The 14553-nt window shown below is 44.6% G+C and overlaps 1 protein-coding gene across 7 annotated transcripts in view; it reads right to left on the reverse strand.

The window, feature by feature from the left end:
- LOC135393825 (regulating synaptic membrane exocytosis protein 2-like) overlaps nt 1-14553 on the reverse strand; it is an 80999-nt gene that overhangs the window by 16795 nt on the left and 49651 nt on the right. For all 7 annotated transcript variants that reach the window (XM_064624113.1, XM_064624112.1, XM_064624111.1 and 4 more), the window contains exons 4-11: nt 5772-6109; nt 5612-5694; nt 2762-2877; nt 1869-1999; nt 1645-1810; nt 1490-1579; nt 790-934; nt 457-724 (exon numbers count right to left, since the gene is read on the reverse strand). In XM_064624113.1, coding sequence (XP_064480183.1) covers nt 457-724; nt 790-934; nt 1490-1579; nt 1645-1810; nt 1869-1999; nt 2762-2877; nt 5612-5694; nt 5772-6109 — 1337 coding nt within the window. The remainder of the gene's footprint in view (nt 1-456; nt 725-789; nt 935-1489; nt 1580-1644; nt 1811-1868; nt 2000-2761; nt 2878-5611; nt 5695-5771; nt 6110-14553) is intronic.

The raw sequence follows: 14553 nt of genomic DNA on the forward strand, positions 1-14553 counted from the left end.
CCGCGTAGCGCCACCTAGCGTGTAACATGTCAACTTGTTCAAACAAGCTGAAATAGAAACTGAAAGCGAAGTGGAAGACCTGCCATCAAACGAGCCCTTCAAGCAGATACAGAGCCGCCTAGTGCACTGGGAGAAAATCAAACACAGACTCACGAGACAACCACAGAAGTGACCTAAGTAACAAACAGAAACGAATTGAACTCATCGAGAACTATTTTCTTTTCTTTTTATTTTTACACCTGTGACTCCATCCTGGAAGTCTGCCCTGTATCAAAAGGGATTAGGTGCCACTATCACTATCACTAACTTGACAGGGAACATTTGATCCAATGCTCTTTGAGAAGTTGACACGATACACACTTGATGGCGCTACGTGTTCAATGGCCATTGGTTTCACGGCATCTAGTTCATACTCTATCCTGCATTCGAGACAAGGCCTAAGCGTAGACAACTCACCTTATATCCGGTGGAGAGAGCGACCTTGAGCTGGACTGCATGAAACGGTTCATGGAAGAATTTCCCCCCATCGAGCGGGAACCCGAAAGTGCCCTGTACCCCATCTGCTGCTGTTGCTCCCTAGAGCCCACAACAGAGCCCGACCTATGCCTCCGATGAGACGGAGGCATGTCCCTCCGAGTAGGTCTTTCTACAAAGCCCATCGTAGGACTGCACCGACCACCGCCTCCCATGCTGCTGGCGCCTTCCATGCTACTTGCCCGCCGATCTGCAATGCGTGGATTGTAACGGGCGCTATATAGGTGAGGCAAAAAGAGGTTGAATCCGGCGTACCTCTAAGGATGGGGATGACCTCGTCGTAGTCGAACTCGGACATGTCGCTGTCAGACAGCCGCGAAATTGTGGAAGGCGGCGACAAGTGCTCAGAGGACGTGACACTGCCGGCGCCTTCCGTATCCAGGTACATGTTGCGACTTTTCTGTGGAAAGCAAACCAGAAACGGGTCTCATGGGTCAAACGGGTCAAACGAGGTCAAACGGGTCAAACGAGGTCAAACAGTCTTTGTACCGCAGATTGGAAACAGCGCGACAAAGCAAAAAGTTTACGCAAGAGCTTTGGGAACGAGAGAGAAATTTGGGTGCGAGTCTTGTGTACGTCTTTTGTATGCGTCCCTGCAGGGCAGTGGCGTATCTAGAGCTACCTGCGCCCATGGCAACATGGTTAACATGATGTCCTTGGGGATGCGTTTTCGTGTTGTCCGCACTAGGTTTCACACTATAACCTCTCTGTAATGGCGGGTGCTTTAGATCATTTATGAATGTGCCAGGTTGAGTACCCGACCTGGCATATTCACATCGGACCACATAATAGCGCCCCTGTTCACCTGGCGCCCATGGCACCTGTCCACACCTGCCACACCCTAGATACGCCACTGCTGCAGGGTGTCCTAGCTAACATGCGTACACACGTTAAGGATACAGTCCATAATGTACGCGTAGTTTAAAGTGCCTTACATAAAACTTGTACCACTCACATAATGCGAACTCAACGTTTCTTCATGGCTACTTAGTAGATACCACTCGCCATCACCATCCAACGGGGCGGATGCCAATTCTATGACCACCTGTGGAGGGCAATATCCGTCATGTACGCCACAATCACTGCGCCGTATTAAAAGTGACAACGTACCTCTCCAAGGAAATCGTTGGCGCCGTACCGATCATAATCCCAAACGGTGATCTCGAGCGCTCGCCGTTTCAAGTCAGATCGTCGCAGGGGGGAATACACGAACGTCTGGTTCCACTTGGGCTCATTCGTATTGGCAATGGTTTTTGTTCTTCTTTTACTCTTTTCACTGGAAGTGATAGTGCAAGTGAGTGCCGTCGAGGGTGCAATAAACGGAGGGCCTATACCTTCTGTCTTGTAGGAGGAACATTTTTACATAGGGATTTCTGGCTTGGTTATTGGTGCGTGGTGGAAGCTCTGCGGCGCAAACTATGGTAACAACTAACTGGAGGCTTTGAGCATCGTACCAGAGTTTGATCTGAAACAGAAAGGGATGTCGCTCTATACTTTTTTTCATGTTACGACTAATAAAGCATAATTTATCCTAATACAACATATTTTATGCTAATACAACATATTTTATGATAATACAACATATTTTATGCTAATACAACATATGTTATGCTAATACAACATATTTTATGCTAATACAACATATTTTATGATAATACAGCATATTTTATGCTAAAATGGCAAAATTCCGACTGCTGGCGTCTTGGAAAATTTAGACAAAGCACTACACATTAGTAAAGTTACGTTGCTGAGACGTAAATTACTTTGTGACAATGATTGAGCTGGTATCAAACAACAACCACTACGCTTTCGTTGACTACAAAGCAAACGCAAATATCTCGGATAAAAAATAATTACACGAACGATGTGCCCAACAGTCTCAGGATCGCAACGACATTTTATTTGACACCATTCTGCGCAACACGATTGATCGAGCTAACTACACATGATCGTACATAACTAACTCGTGTGCAAAATACGGAAACCTAGCTTATGCAATGGTCTAGCAGACAGCCGTTTTGTGCATGCACGCTGTGCCTAAGCTTCCTTTCTCCCTTCGAACTGCACACATGTGTTTGCTGTTCGAAGAGAATCGACATTTTCCGAAACCTTTTTAGAAGTCATCTTGAAATTATCGCATGACAGCCAGATTGGAAAGAAGCGTGTGACGTCTCAAGCAAGCGGGAGCGAGAGATCCTAGAATAGAAAGCCGCGGGAAAATATTCACCTGGATGCGCCCGCCCAGGATGGGAGAACGCCGGGGCCGGTGGCTCAGCGTTGGCGATCCGGGCGTCACCATCACGCTCGGCCGTCGGTCAGAGTAGTCGTGCTTTCTCGTCGTCTCTGCAACAAAAACAAAAAAATACGCGTACAGAAAAAACCGGACATAAAAAGAGAAACGAACCATTTGGAACATGGTACATTGGTTCAGCTACTAACACACTATACTCTGCGACCACATAAAAGCTACAGCCACGGAGGCATATCTCCCAAATCCATCTCCAATATCTTGCAAGTTTATTTAGTTTTTATTATTTTTTTTGGGGGGGGGCGGGGCTTCCGAGCAGATGACGGACGCCAGGTGTACGCGGGAGCTAATAGACGATTTTAAAAAGATGCGCGCGCTACCTAGCGCGCGGCGCTAAGCAGCATGGGAACTTTGAGGACCACTGCTCCGTCGTCTGCTTTGGTTATGGTTTATACCGGCTGACCTTGCTGCTGCGCACACCGGGAATGTTGTTGTTGTTCTACCTCCGCCTCTGGCCGTCTCGTAACGCTCTGACGCGCTCTAAGTTCCCGTGATCCTTTGCGTGTCACAGGTGGCGCTTGCTTTTACAAAAAGGTTTATTCACATGTTTTGTTAACGCGACTTTTCCACATGTTTGCTCTCAAAGCGTGACGATGTGCTCTAAGTACGTCGACTCCGACGAGTGTTTTCGTAACGTGATCAGTAGAGCGCGGATTTTCATGCAAATGCATGTTTTTGTTCTCGGTATCCTTTCGTATCCGTGGACGATTAAAAAACACGTTTGGTCTTGGTTTGAGACCGATCAGAAGGGTTCTATGGTGCATATAAACGCATGTTTTGCAGTTAATGCATATTCCGCATGGAAACGCATGCATAGTGCATATTTTGCCATATTTTCAAGTGCGAAGGCTTACTACATACTACTTTTTTCATAGATGGTTTTGCTGGTTTCGGGGAAGCTTTGCATCCTCTTTCGCGAAAATTCTAGTCAGAATTGAGTATTTTCGGTGAGGTGAGGTGAGGTGAGAGGCGAGGTGAGAGGTCTGTTCAGTCCGTACCCTGGTTTCTCCACCCTCCACTGCGTACTTCACTTTCAACAGTTTACCGCCGAAGACAGGTGGCGTTCGCATTTTAATCGGCACTGTGACGCGTGCCGTACGCAAAGCGTTCAGCTCCATGATTTGTATTCTGTGGCGCAATATTTTTGTTGTGTGCTGCGGAACGAAGGCGGCTTTGTTTCACCGTGTGATCCTCAATAAAATGCTCGATTTCTTTAAAATAGGCATTCCATGCATTCGCAAGAACAATGAAAAACATTGCATATATTCAGCGAACCGGTAGAGACGTACGAAGGGAGTTGCCTCAGGACAGGAGCCGCCGATATTTCGAACAGAGACTGTTCTTCTTCTGGGCTCAGAAGAAGAACAATCTCTGTTCGAAATATCGGCGACTCCTGTCCTGAGGCAACTCCCTTCGTATTGCATATATTCAGGTTTTTTTGACTGCATATTTCGAAGATTTCCATATTTCGGGAGTTTTTAGTGCATATCTATCCGCGCTGTAGTGAGCTGTGTACAAGCAACAGCTTGAACCTTGCGAGTGCGCTACGTTGTGACTCGAAGAAGTCATGTGCCCGTCTAAGCCAATCACAGAGGTCTTTAGATTCATGGGTGGAGCGGAACTCGCCTGTAGGAGTTGACTTGCTCTGTATAGTACAGATAAAGGCTTTGAATTTTCATATCAACGTTTTCAATGTCTATGATGTTCAAGGTCGTTTTTTTCTCTCTCCTTTTTACGCTTGTGTCTATTTTTAGTTGCATAATTAACTCAACACTGTCGAATCTCGCGGGAAGCACGTCCTCTCGCTTGAGCGTACCCAGTGACAGTTGACCTTTAACCTATCCTGTCTTGCAACAAAGCCCTTTTCACTCACAATTTCGACACGGCCGTCCGCTTGTGGATTCCCTGTTCGTTGGGTTCAGCTATTTACAGTCTTCTTTATATTTCGAACGTAAAAGCACAGATCTATAAAGGACCGTACACACTCGTAGAATATTATAGCCAAAAGAAGTTTTGTGTAGTACCCTAATTCTTTGAAATGTAATAGCTATACATACATCTAAAATTCATCTGTATGGCATATCTAAATCCCGTTTTAAACTGGTTTTCAAACGATATTCTGCGGACGCCATTGAAACACTGTTTTGTGATAGGCTTTACATCTACAGCGCATATTATAGAGTCCGTGTGGTTATCTTCGTGATATTAAGTTCTAGGGAGCCTCTACAACAAAACTTCAAAGCCACTATGCGTACACAATTTTGGTTGTAAAGTTGGCTCTGCCACAAAAGGTCTTATGATGAGGCAAAGTATCCTTTACAGGCCCCAAGAAATTTTGTCACAGACACGCCCGCTAATACAAAGACGTTTGTATGCAAATTGCATGCACTCCTATTGATCCGTTCTCAGTTGTAGCGATAACACTACCATAAAACTTGGTTCCTAAGACTTTATATGCTATCACGCAATGCGCTGTGTTATCAGAAAGTTCGAAGTTATTGTTGGAAGGCTGCATAACGACTGTGTGTGTGTGTGTGTTTTTTTTTCTTTTTTTCTTTCGACACACACAATTTTGCCTTTTCTCTGGATACGATGGCCAATATGCGGTCCGAGTGCATTAACTTGTCCAAACACTCAAGCAAGAGAAAGACCGTGTTGCATAGCATCTAAAAACGTTATTCGCCGTTGCTACCCCGGACAAAGTTGTGTTACGATAGCGCTAAATTTCACGTATCCCTACGTTCGTAGCGTCTAGCCTCATCGGCTTACCTCTCCTCGTCACTCCGGCTGGCAGCGGACCAGATACATTCCTTCTCATGTTTTTTCCCGATATGTCTCCTCTTCCAGCATCGCTGCAACATAGATCACAAAAACGTAACTCAATGCAACCAACACCGAGAGAGATTGCGCAAGGCATATCGCTGATCACCTGAGTGGCCTTGACACGACGAGCTCCACTTGCACGTCTTGTCTGGATTCTGATATGATGTCGTACACCTCTTCGTACGTCTTGCCTTGCAGGGAGCGCCCGTTCCACTCGAGGACTTCGTCCCCTGGTCGGAGGTGTCCGATTGTGTCCGCGATGCTGCCTTTCTTCACTTTTTCTATTAGGGCCCCCAGCTTTCCGGAGTCGAGGATCTTGCCACCGACCACTTTGAGTCCCAGGATGGCAGCGCTTGAGCCGCCGCCGTCCTGGAAGTTCTTGCGAAGGATCATGTGGCCCAGCATCCTCGTGTTGTCCGCGGACGGTTTCCACGACACCGGGTGCTAACACAGACAGAGCAGGAGAGGAGGTTAACCAAATACTTACACCCACGCATGCGAGGAGGATAATCATTAGTTCAGCAGGAAGTTACATAGGTGATAACGATGAAAAATTTGATAATGAAGGAGCACATGGGGGTTCAATGCTGGTTTCAGTGAAGATTCCTCTCGTATGAGGCATAAAACTTTCCGGTCTTAATTTTTCCACAACGTGCACGATTATCCATCATAATTTTCCATTGTTGCTAAACATGCACAAGCTTGGAACTTCTTACGCAGCGCAAGTTGAAAGCAAGGACAAAGAGGCGACAGAGGCTACGCTGAGCTATAACCATCCCGATTTATTGCTACAAACGGGGTGCTTTTTCTACCTTTGTAGCAATAAACCAGAGTTGTTGAGCGTTCTCTGTGTCTCATCTTTGTTCTTGTTTACAAGCGGCGATGTATAAGAATGTTCAGATGTTACTAACTACCCCGAGTTTCTGTCCCAGTTACGATGCCCTTACAGTATCTTCTGAGTGGGATTCTTTTCAGCACACAATTAAGTTGTCTCATTATAAAGTAGGATCACCTGTTGTGTTAATCACCCTGAGGCCGTGATCACAACACATCCTTCATTGTCAAGTTTTTCATTACCACAATTTTATATTAGCCAATGACACACGGCAGGCTACATCAACAACACAAGCTTAGAGTCCATGGTGTTCATTGTGCATGCACGTTGCAGTAATACCCCCCAACGCAGTACCTAACTATATCCATTTACTGTATAAGTAGTAATTTTCGCGAGGACCTATTTTTCGCGAAATTCGCGAACGCCCTTTTTTCGCGAATTTAAAGTCCCGCGAAATATTCGAACCAATGACAGAAAAATACTTGAAAGAAATATGTAAGAAATTTGACCCAGGACGCCGAGGCAACTTATGTATACGGAGTTTCTTACGCTGTTAGACTGCATTGCCTCGCAAAGTGTTCAGTTCGCCGCTGCAACTGGAGACTGTAGTCCCGCCTTGACGTACGAATCCCGCGCGGATGTAAGCCTCCCGTGATTCCGGTTCCTTGTAAGCCTGGATCATCCAGCAAGCGCGTATGCACTCTGCCACGCGTATAGGCCTTTGCAAAAGTTGTCACATCACTACCAAGTGCCAATCGCACCTGCTCGGTGCGATGACAGGAATGACGGGAGGCAGGGCAATTGGGCAATGGCACAGATACGAGCCGAGTAAAACCCCCTAATCGCATCCCTTGCAGTCAGAAGTGCTCAAAAGGAAGACAAATTGAACGAGTTACCCAGTTGTGATACTTATTATTAGCTTCTTCCAGGAAGTTCAAGGTGGATTGCCCCTAAGATGCAGGGTGGACGCAGCGCGGTACCGCGAATTTAAGGTTCCGCGAATAATTGCCTGATCCTGGTTTCTCACAAATTCGCGAATTATTGAGCCCGCGAATTTAAGCACTTATACAGTATTTGTGGCATATCAGCACCTGCTCGAGCTAACTACAACTGTGCCCTGTTTTTCGCTGCTGTTTAAGCGCTGCTGTAGTTCTGAAATTGGAACTTCTCGAAGTATTCGGCCTCTTCGTATGTGGCCCAGGGAATGTTTTGAGGTTCGAAGCTTCATCATCGCTCATCATTGTTCATATGGAGTTTGTTCAGTAAATATAAATTTTAGGTTGAGAGCACACAGAATTCCTCACCACTGCGTAGGGAAAGTGGAGATAAAAAGGTAGAAAGTCTTCGATATCGTGGCCTCTGAACGGTCTCGGATGTCCTCGTAAAAAAGACATTGTGTTAGTCTATTTTCTGTAAAGACCGATTCCGCTCAATTTCTAGCACCCGAGTCAGTTCTTGAAGGTAGATTGCGAAAAGCCCGATGTAGTACATGCTGTTCTGCTAGCTTTCTAATAAAACCCACTGAACAATTGAAAGAGAATAACAATCATGATTTAGTCTTCATAAGGATACCCGTAAGTGTCCCTACAATAAATAATGTATGTTTTGACTGCAAGGTTACAGGGCGAGGCTTTTTTTTTTTTCGTTTTTGGAATTGAAGCAATTTCTTTCTGAAGTTAGAAACCAGCGCTCCATCTCATCTGATGAAACCACAACAAACCAGCAGTTTTACATCGAAATTAAAAACTGAAGTTCACAGTCCATCTTTATGCATCCTTATTTCTTAACGATCCACAATATAGCGAAATAAAAATAATGCCCATTAAAACACAACGTGTCCAAATTAAAATGATGCCTATTCAAACACAACATCGTCAAATTAGAACCATATATATTAAAATAAAACATCAAACTGAAAAATAAATTCCATTAAAATACAACACAAGCATTTCTAAAGTCTTTTTTAAGTAAGGCGTACAAGTGAACAAGCGAACAACGCAAGAGAACAAGACGTGTTGTACCCACCCTACACTATAAGCGTCTAGAATAATTTGTTGTCGCTGACTGCATGCTTGACCACAGTCTAGCTATTGCGCGCTTCCGTACTGGCATAACTCTATCCATGTATTCACATGAGCGACATCCAACGGAAGATTCTAGTGGAAGAAAAAGCGAAAATACTGCTCACAGAGCAGAAGTTTCGTCCCGTGTTATGTTGAGGATTCACACGGTGTCGGAATATCGGGAGTGGCGTACTGCACAAGCAGACGACAATTAGCAGACGACAACGTCAGTGTCTTTTCCTGTCGTCTGCTACGGAACATGTTTGTAGCTGTGTCGCAGCATATTCCCCACGGTAAGTAGTGTACGTGAAGACACGTCGTTGAGCTGTCGTGCTCACGTGACAGCAGAAAGCTATGGCGTTTTTCACATCTTCCGCTGTAGCATTATGGGTAATGTCGCTCGTGTGTATACACGATAGCGAGCGCAGAATACTCGGAATGAACAAGTACAAAACCGATTGTTTTGTGCATAGCTTAACTTCAGACAAGCCGAATCATTTTTCAACAAAAGCAGACGGCACACGCCAAGTACGCGGCCGCTAAACGTGACTACGGTACTACGAATGCACGATAGCTCACGTTAAAAGAAAACGCAATATATGATGCAGGCAAATATATGATGCCAGATAGCGTTAGGCAGACTCTCTACCGCGGAGTTTGTATTGTACGTACACAAACTAGACCTCTCGTTGCATGTACTTGCGTGTGCTTAATAAAACACAACTCGACGCCTGCAATCCGAAGCACTATCGAATAGTAATTCCGAGCACAGCAATACGAAATAAGCGGCATCTTTTCGTGAGATAATCTTCCTGTTATGGGAGCGTACTATGGTTCGCGACAGCTACCGGTACATACGGTACCGGTACGCTCTATAGTTGCTTACTCATACTCTCTTGCAGTCATCAAATACTATACATATATATACACTATGTCTTATTATTTTACTTTTATTCAACTTCGCAGCCATCTGATATCTCATCCTTTTAACATTATATATATATACACTAAACCAGCTGTATAATTATTATGCATAAAGTTTTACAGAACAGCTACAAGTAGGTGTTACACGGCAGTAATGTTCGGCCAAATTAATTCCTCATTAAAATTTAACGAGCGTTTCTTATAGCTCGTCCATTGACGAAGCGCCTTCACGGTCATTTTCGTTTCCAAGAGAAACCAAGTCCGATTTTTTGCACAGGAGGTAGAAGATATTCAGGGATCTCAATCTGAGTGTGCCCACAACTTATGTTACCTACCGAGAGAGGGCGCAACAGTGGTCCCTGTTCACAAATGAATTCGTACAAGAATGGAAGCCACTGAGACCAGTTTGGCAACAGTCATTCTATAGGACGTCGTCCCGTAGTTCTCAAACATAGATGACATCGCATACGGCTAAACTAAAAAACAAACACAAAAATACAGGAAGAACAGTCTGAAATAAAATATTCCGGCTTAATAAATGTCTGCGGTTCATTTTCATTTCGCGCACATTATAATTTATTGTATAAAGACCCAACACTGAACGTGACATAGCGATACCCAGAGACACGTTACCTGATAATTCCTGATACCCGAAAACCTTTACACGCATACTTCTTTTAGCACTCACGTTATTTTAGACATTGCTTCTCCACGTCACGTATTCGAATATGTTGCCACAATTCAACTAGAACGCATGTTCCGAAATAAACGGAATCACGAAAATATATCGAGAAAGAAATAAAAATAAAACAGAAAAACGGAGTACGTTATAGTGTGTTCCTTTACAAGTATTTTCCTCGAAGCGTTTCATCAGCAGCCCTCGATTAATCGACTAGCATAAAGCGCTCCTGCGCTACGTGATACACAAACCACGCCCCAGTTGCCGCATTTTAGTTTCGGCACGCGAACCCAACCACGTACTGGCACTCTGCAGAGCTGACACTCTCCGGTGCCGGCTTCATATACCTCTCCGTCGCTGTCTATCGAAATCTAAAATATCTATGTGCAGGTCGTCTTTCTCGTCAACCTTCTCTCAACACGCACACACAAACACACATAGACTCTAAGCGAGTGTCAATACCCGCACAAGAAGCACGGAAACAATTGCTATGGCACACTGCACGTAAATCACAAAACGCAGCGTCGTATCCGGTACACACGCACGCACACACATCGCCTTGCATAACTTTAAGAGTACACAAAGACTCAGGTTAACCGCTTCCAGAAAGTAACGAAATGATAAAAAAAAAACACCCTGTCGAAAAAACACCGCACAGACTTTTGCTGCATTCAGCTGCATTCAAACCAATGGTGGCTGACTCCGAGACGCATCACGCCGCTAGCACTGTGCCAAAGATCCTTTTCGACACACACTTTCTTACCGAGCATGACACGTGACATTCAGGCTAGACACTCGCGATCACGAATCTCGGTCTTCCACTGCGTCATCGATGCGCTGTCATTTTTCGAAGCCCCCCCCAAAAGACACCGCACGCAGAGTAGGCCCCCTCACTGCACAGGTTGCTTCCCCTCAATAGCGGTGCGCTTTGAGGTGAAGCCAGTGCGCGTGCGCTTACCCTCGTTGCCAGACGGCCACTCAAGTTAGTCTGCCAAAGGAGAAGGCATCGATCGGTGAGGTCCGTTCCCTCGGTTTCCAAAAATGCGCCCGAGATGAGATTGTTACTGAGAGTCTCCTCTATACCGGCGTCAATTTATTCTCAATTTTCGACGAAATCGGTCTCAAGTGATCTTCAAAATTTTTGAAATACACTTCTATCCGATTAAATGTTGACGTGTGCGTGTCCAGATTCAACGCCAAGTTTTGAGAGCATTTTGTTGTCTAACCGAAGTACGCACTGTAAGTTTCATTTATGAAATAACACGCACAAACGCCGCTGGAGAGCGTTGCAGAGCGCCACGTTGTGGGCGTCTCGTAAAAAAGGAAATGTAAAGACAAGCGATGAATAGTGAAAATTCTTCAACCGTTCTTTTCTATGTTCACTCTCTAGACCGAACTTCACCGCGTAACACGCTGATCGCTACTGATTTGTAGAAAGCGCCGGGCGTACGCCTACTTGTGACAATTAACATATCTGCGCAAGTGTCACAAATCGGCGTACGCGTCCCATGTTCAACAAACCAGTGAAGAAAACGATGCCATTCGGGACGACGGTTGACTAGCAGCGTGCTATGCGGTGAAGTTCTGCTTTAAGAGCGTCGTTCCTGAAAAAAAATTATAACACACAGCGTTTTATGCCCTCAACAGCTCTTAAGCGACGATCGTGCAGAAGATAATACACCTTTGAGAATCATGCGTACACACATGACAGTGATAACCACATATCTACACGATGCTGTAACGGAGCTGACATCACTACCGTGCATGCACACAAGCAAAAAAATAAAAATAAAAAACTCCCGGAACGTGCATTTGAAAAGCGCAGGCAGAAGCCCGTATAGGGTGCGATTATAAAGTTAAATTATAAAGAAGAAGCATTATGGAACAGCATCATGCAATGTTGCAACCTATCGGCGTCGAATATGACTGTAGCTCAGACTTGCCGCGTATTAAACGCGATCGTGAAGTGCCCGCGCTGCATGATCGACTTGACCCCCCACTTGACGCTCACACTGGCTGCATCTTGTGTGTAAAGACGTGTAAACACTAGCAGAACGCGCTTCAACTTCCCTGTTTGTTTGTTTTTACTCTAGGTAGCATAACGTGTAGTTTGATATTTAAAAAGAAGATTCCAACAACCAAAAGTTGAGCCCCGGGATGCTGGGCTTCAGTTGGCAACAAAATTCTTATACTAATAACATTGCTTCAGTCCCTTTTGTTCCGCTTTGCGTCACCAAATAGAGCTGACCTTGTAGTGCCACATGTATCTAAATGACGGTTCCCTTCAGTGGCGTAGCCAGACGGGGGTCTCGGGGGTGAACCCCCCACCGAAATCGTACCTTTGGCAGTGCATTTCGGAGAGGGTGACGATGGTGAAATCTTCCTCTCCCAGGTAAAGTCCCCATAGAACGCTTCTCGAAATGTTTTTTTCTAGCTACGCCACTGGTTTCCTTGTACCATCATAGAATTTTTAAGCTGTACGAATACCAACTCGAGAAGAAGAAAAAATGCAGTGGAGAAATGTTACGTAGATTGCAACTTAAACCGTAAGGCAAATAAAATATGCGGCTTCTACAACCTCGCCACGTCGGAAGGCGTGTGCAGAAAAGTGCAGTAGCGAATCACAGACCTAGAAACTTCGAGTGACAATCGCTGATAAGTGAAGAAGCAGCAACTACGTTAGTTACGCACCTTTTGTTGTTTTTTTCTTGTTTTTTGTTTTTTTGATGGGGCGAATAGTAAGCTGGCATGCTGCCTACCTGACCTTTCCCCTTTTTCTTCTTTCTTTCTGCCAATAAATCCCCCCACCCCCCTTGCGCAAGGTATTGCATGTGCACTGGTGTTCCAGCTAGCTTGTGGCAAAAAACAAAAGCACTGAAGACGATCGTAGATTTGTTATGGTACGAGCTTTCGTTCACGAGGCTACACTTCCTCTGGTACCTGAGGAAGTGCAGCCTCGTGCACGAAAGCTCATACCGTAATAAATCTACGATCGTCTTCAGTGCCTTTGTGTTTTTCAACTACGGTCTTGACTTCCTGCCCTTCTACGTCTTTCTAGCTTGTGGCAACTAACAACAATGCTTCAGTTCCCGAAAGTAAAGTTAAAGAAGTTATGCGCTTGCTATACATTATCGCATTTCTAATCGAAATAGTTGCTTGAAAATAATTCGAAATTCACCGAGATAGAGCAAAAGCTGACAAAAAAAAAGAAAAAGGACAGCACCTTAACGGAAAGGGGGAAGTGCACTCAAAAAAGATCTACAGCTAATAGCGACAACTGAAACAAACAATGTGTCAACTAACAAAACAAAAATAACTGCGGGAGTGTCATGAGTTCTATAGCTAGGCAGTTGACAGTCATCCCCGCCAAATTCATTTCAATTGTTTCGAATTCGCAAAGTAATTGTCGAGACTTATGTGGACATATTCAGTGATCCAACGCAAATTACGTCTCGCCTTTTTTTTTTCTTCAAAATTTGTTAAACGTGCTTTCCAGGAAACAAATTCGTGGCGCACCACAATAACGCTGTGACATCTTGTTGTAGATCATTTGCAAGATGAATTGTTACAAATGAAAGTTCAAGTTGAACGGATATGCAGGGACAAAACTGCATGTACCGAATTGACAGAAGCAGCATTTATTGTGTTACGCAACATTTGAACGAACCGCATGAGTTTGTGAACATTACGTTGCGCTCACTAGCAATTAATGCGCGGAAAACGTAAGCAGGCACGCGATTTACAAAGAGCCCACCAAAGCTCCGTTAAAAGCGGCTACAGAAAGTAGCCCAAGTTAAAAATATGCGGACAGTTGTAATAAATTCCAAAGCTGTTTTGAAACCGAATGGTGCGTTTTTCGTCGATGTAAAGCTTTGTCTTGATGGCTCTTAACTACATCGGCTGAAGACTGACAAGTAAACGATACTTTTCCTTCACAAAATAAGCTGTGTATGCTTCGTTTAGCCTATTTATATACTATATAAATATACTTATAACTATATATATATAACTATATACCTATATACTACTTTTAAGAGTACAAGCTAATGCGTTCCTACTCGTTAGCAGGAGACAACGGTGTGTCCAAGTCCGCCTTCGTCATTTTCTTTCCTTACCTCTTTCTTTCTATCTCATTTCTTTCATCGCCTTCTGTACATGCTGACGTCTCTAGAGATTTTTCCTTGTGGTTTGCAGTATACTCTATTCGAAGCCATCACTTTATTGTTTAGGCTGCACCGGTTCGTCAGGTCCAAACTGACAGACCCCAAGAGGTGAGCAAACGAGAAACATGACAACACGTGCGCCTTTCAACCATGATTTGCTTAAACCATAAATGTTTGCTGGTTTGAGTCACCTGTCTTTGGTGTGTTTTTTTTTTTTTTCGTGT

Source organism: Ornithodoros turicata, chromosome 5, assembly GCF_037126465.1.
Source record: "Ornithodoros turicata isolate Travis chromosome 5, ASM3712646v1, whole genome shotgun sequence".
NCBI classification, from domain to species: Eukaryota; Metazoa; Arthropoda; class Arachnida; order Ixodida; family Argasidae; genus Ornithodoros; species Ornithodoros turicata.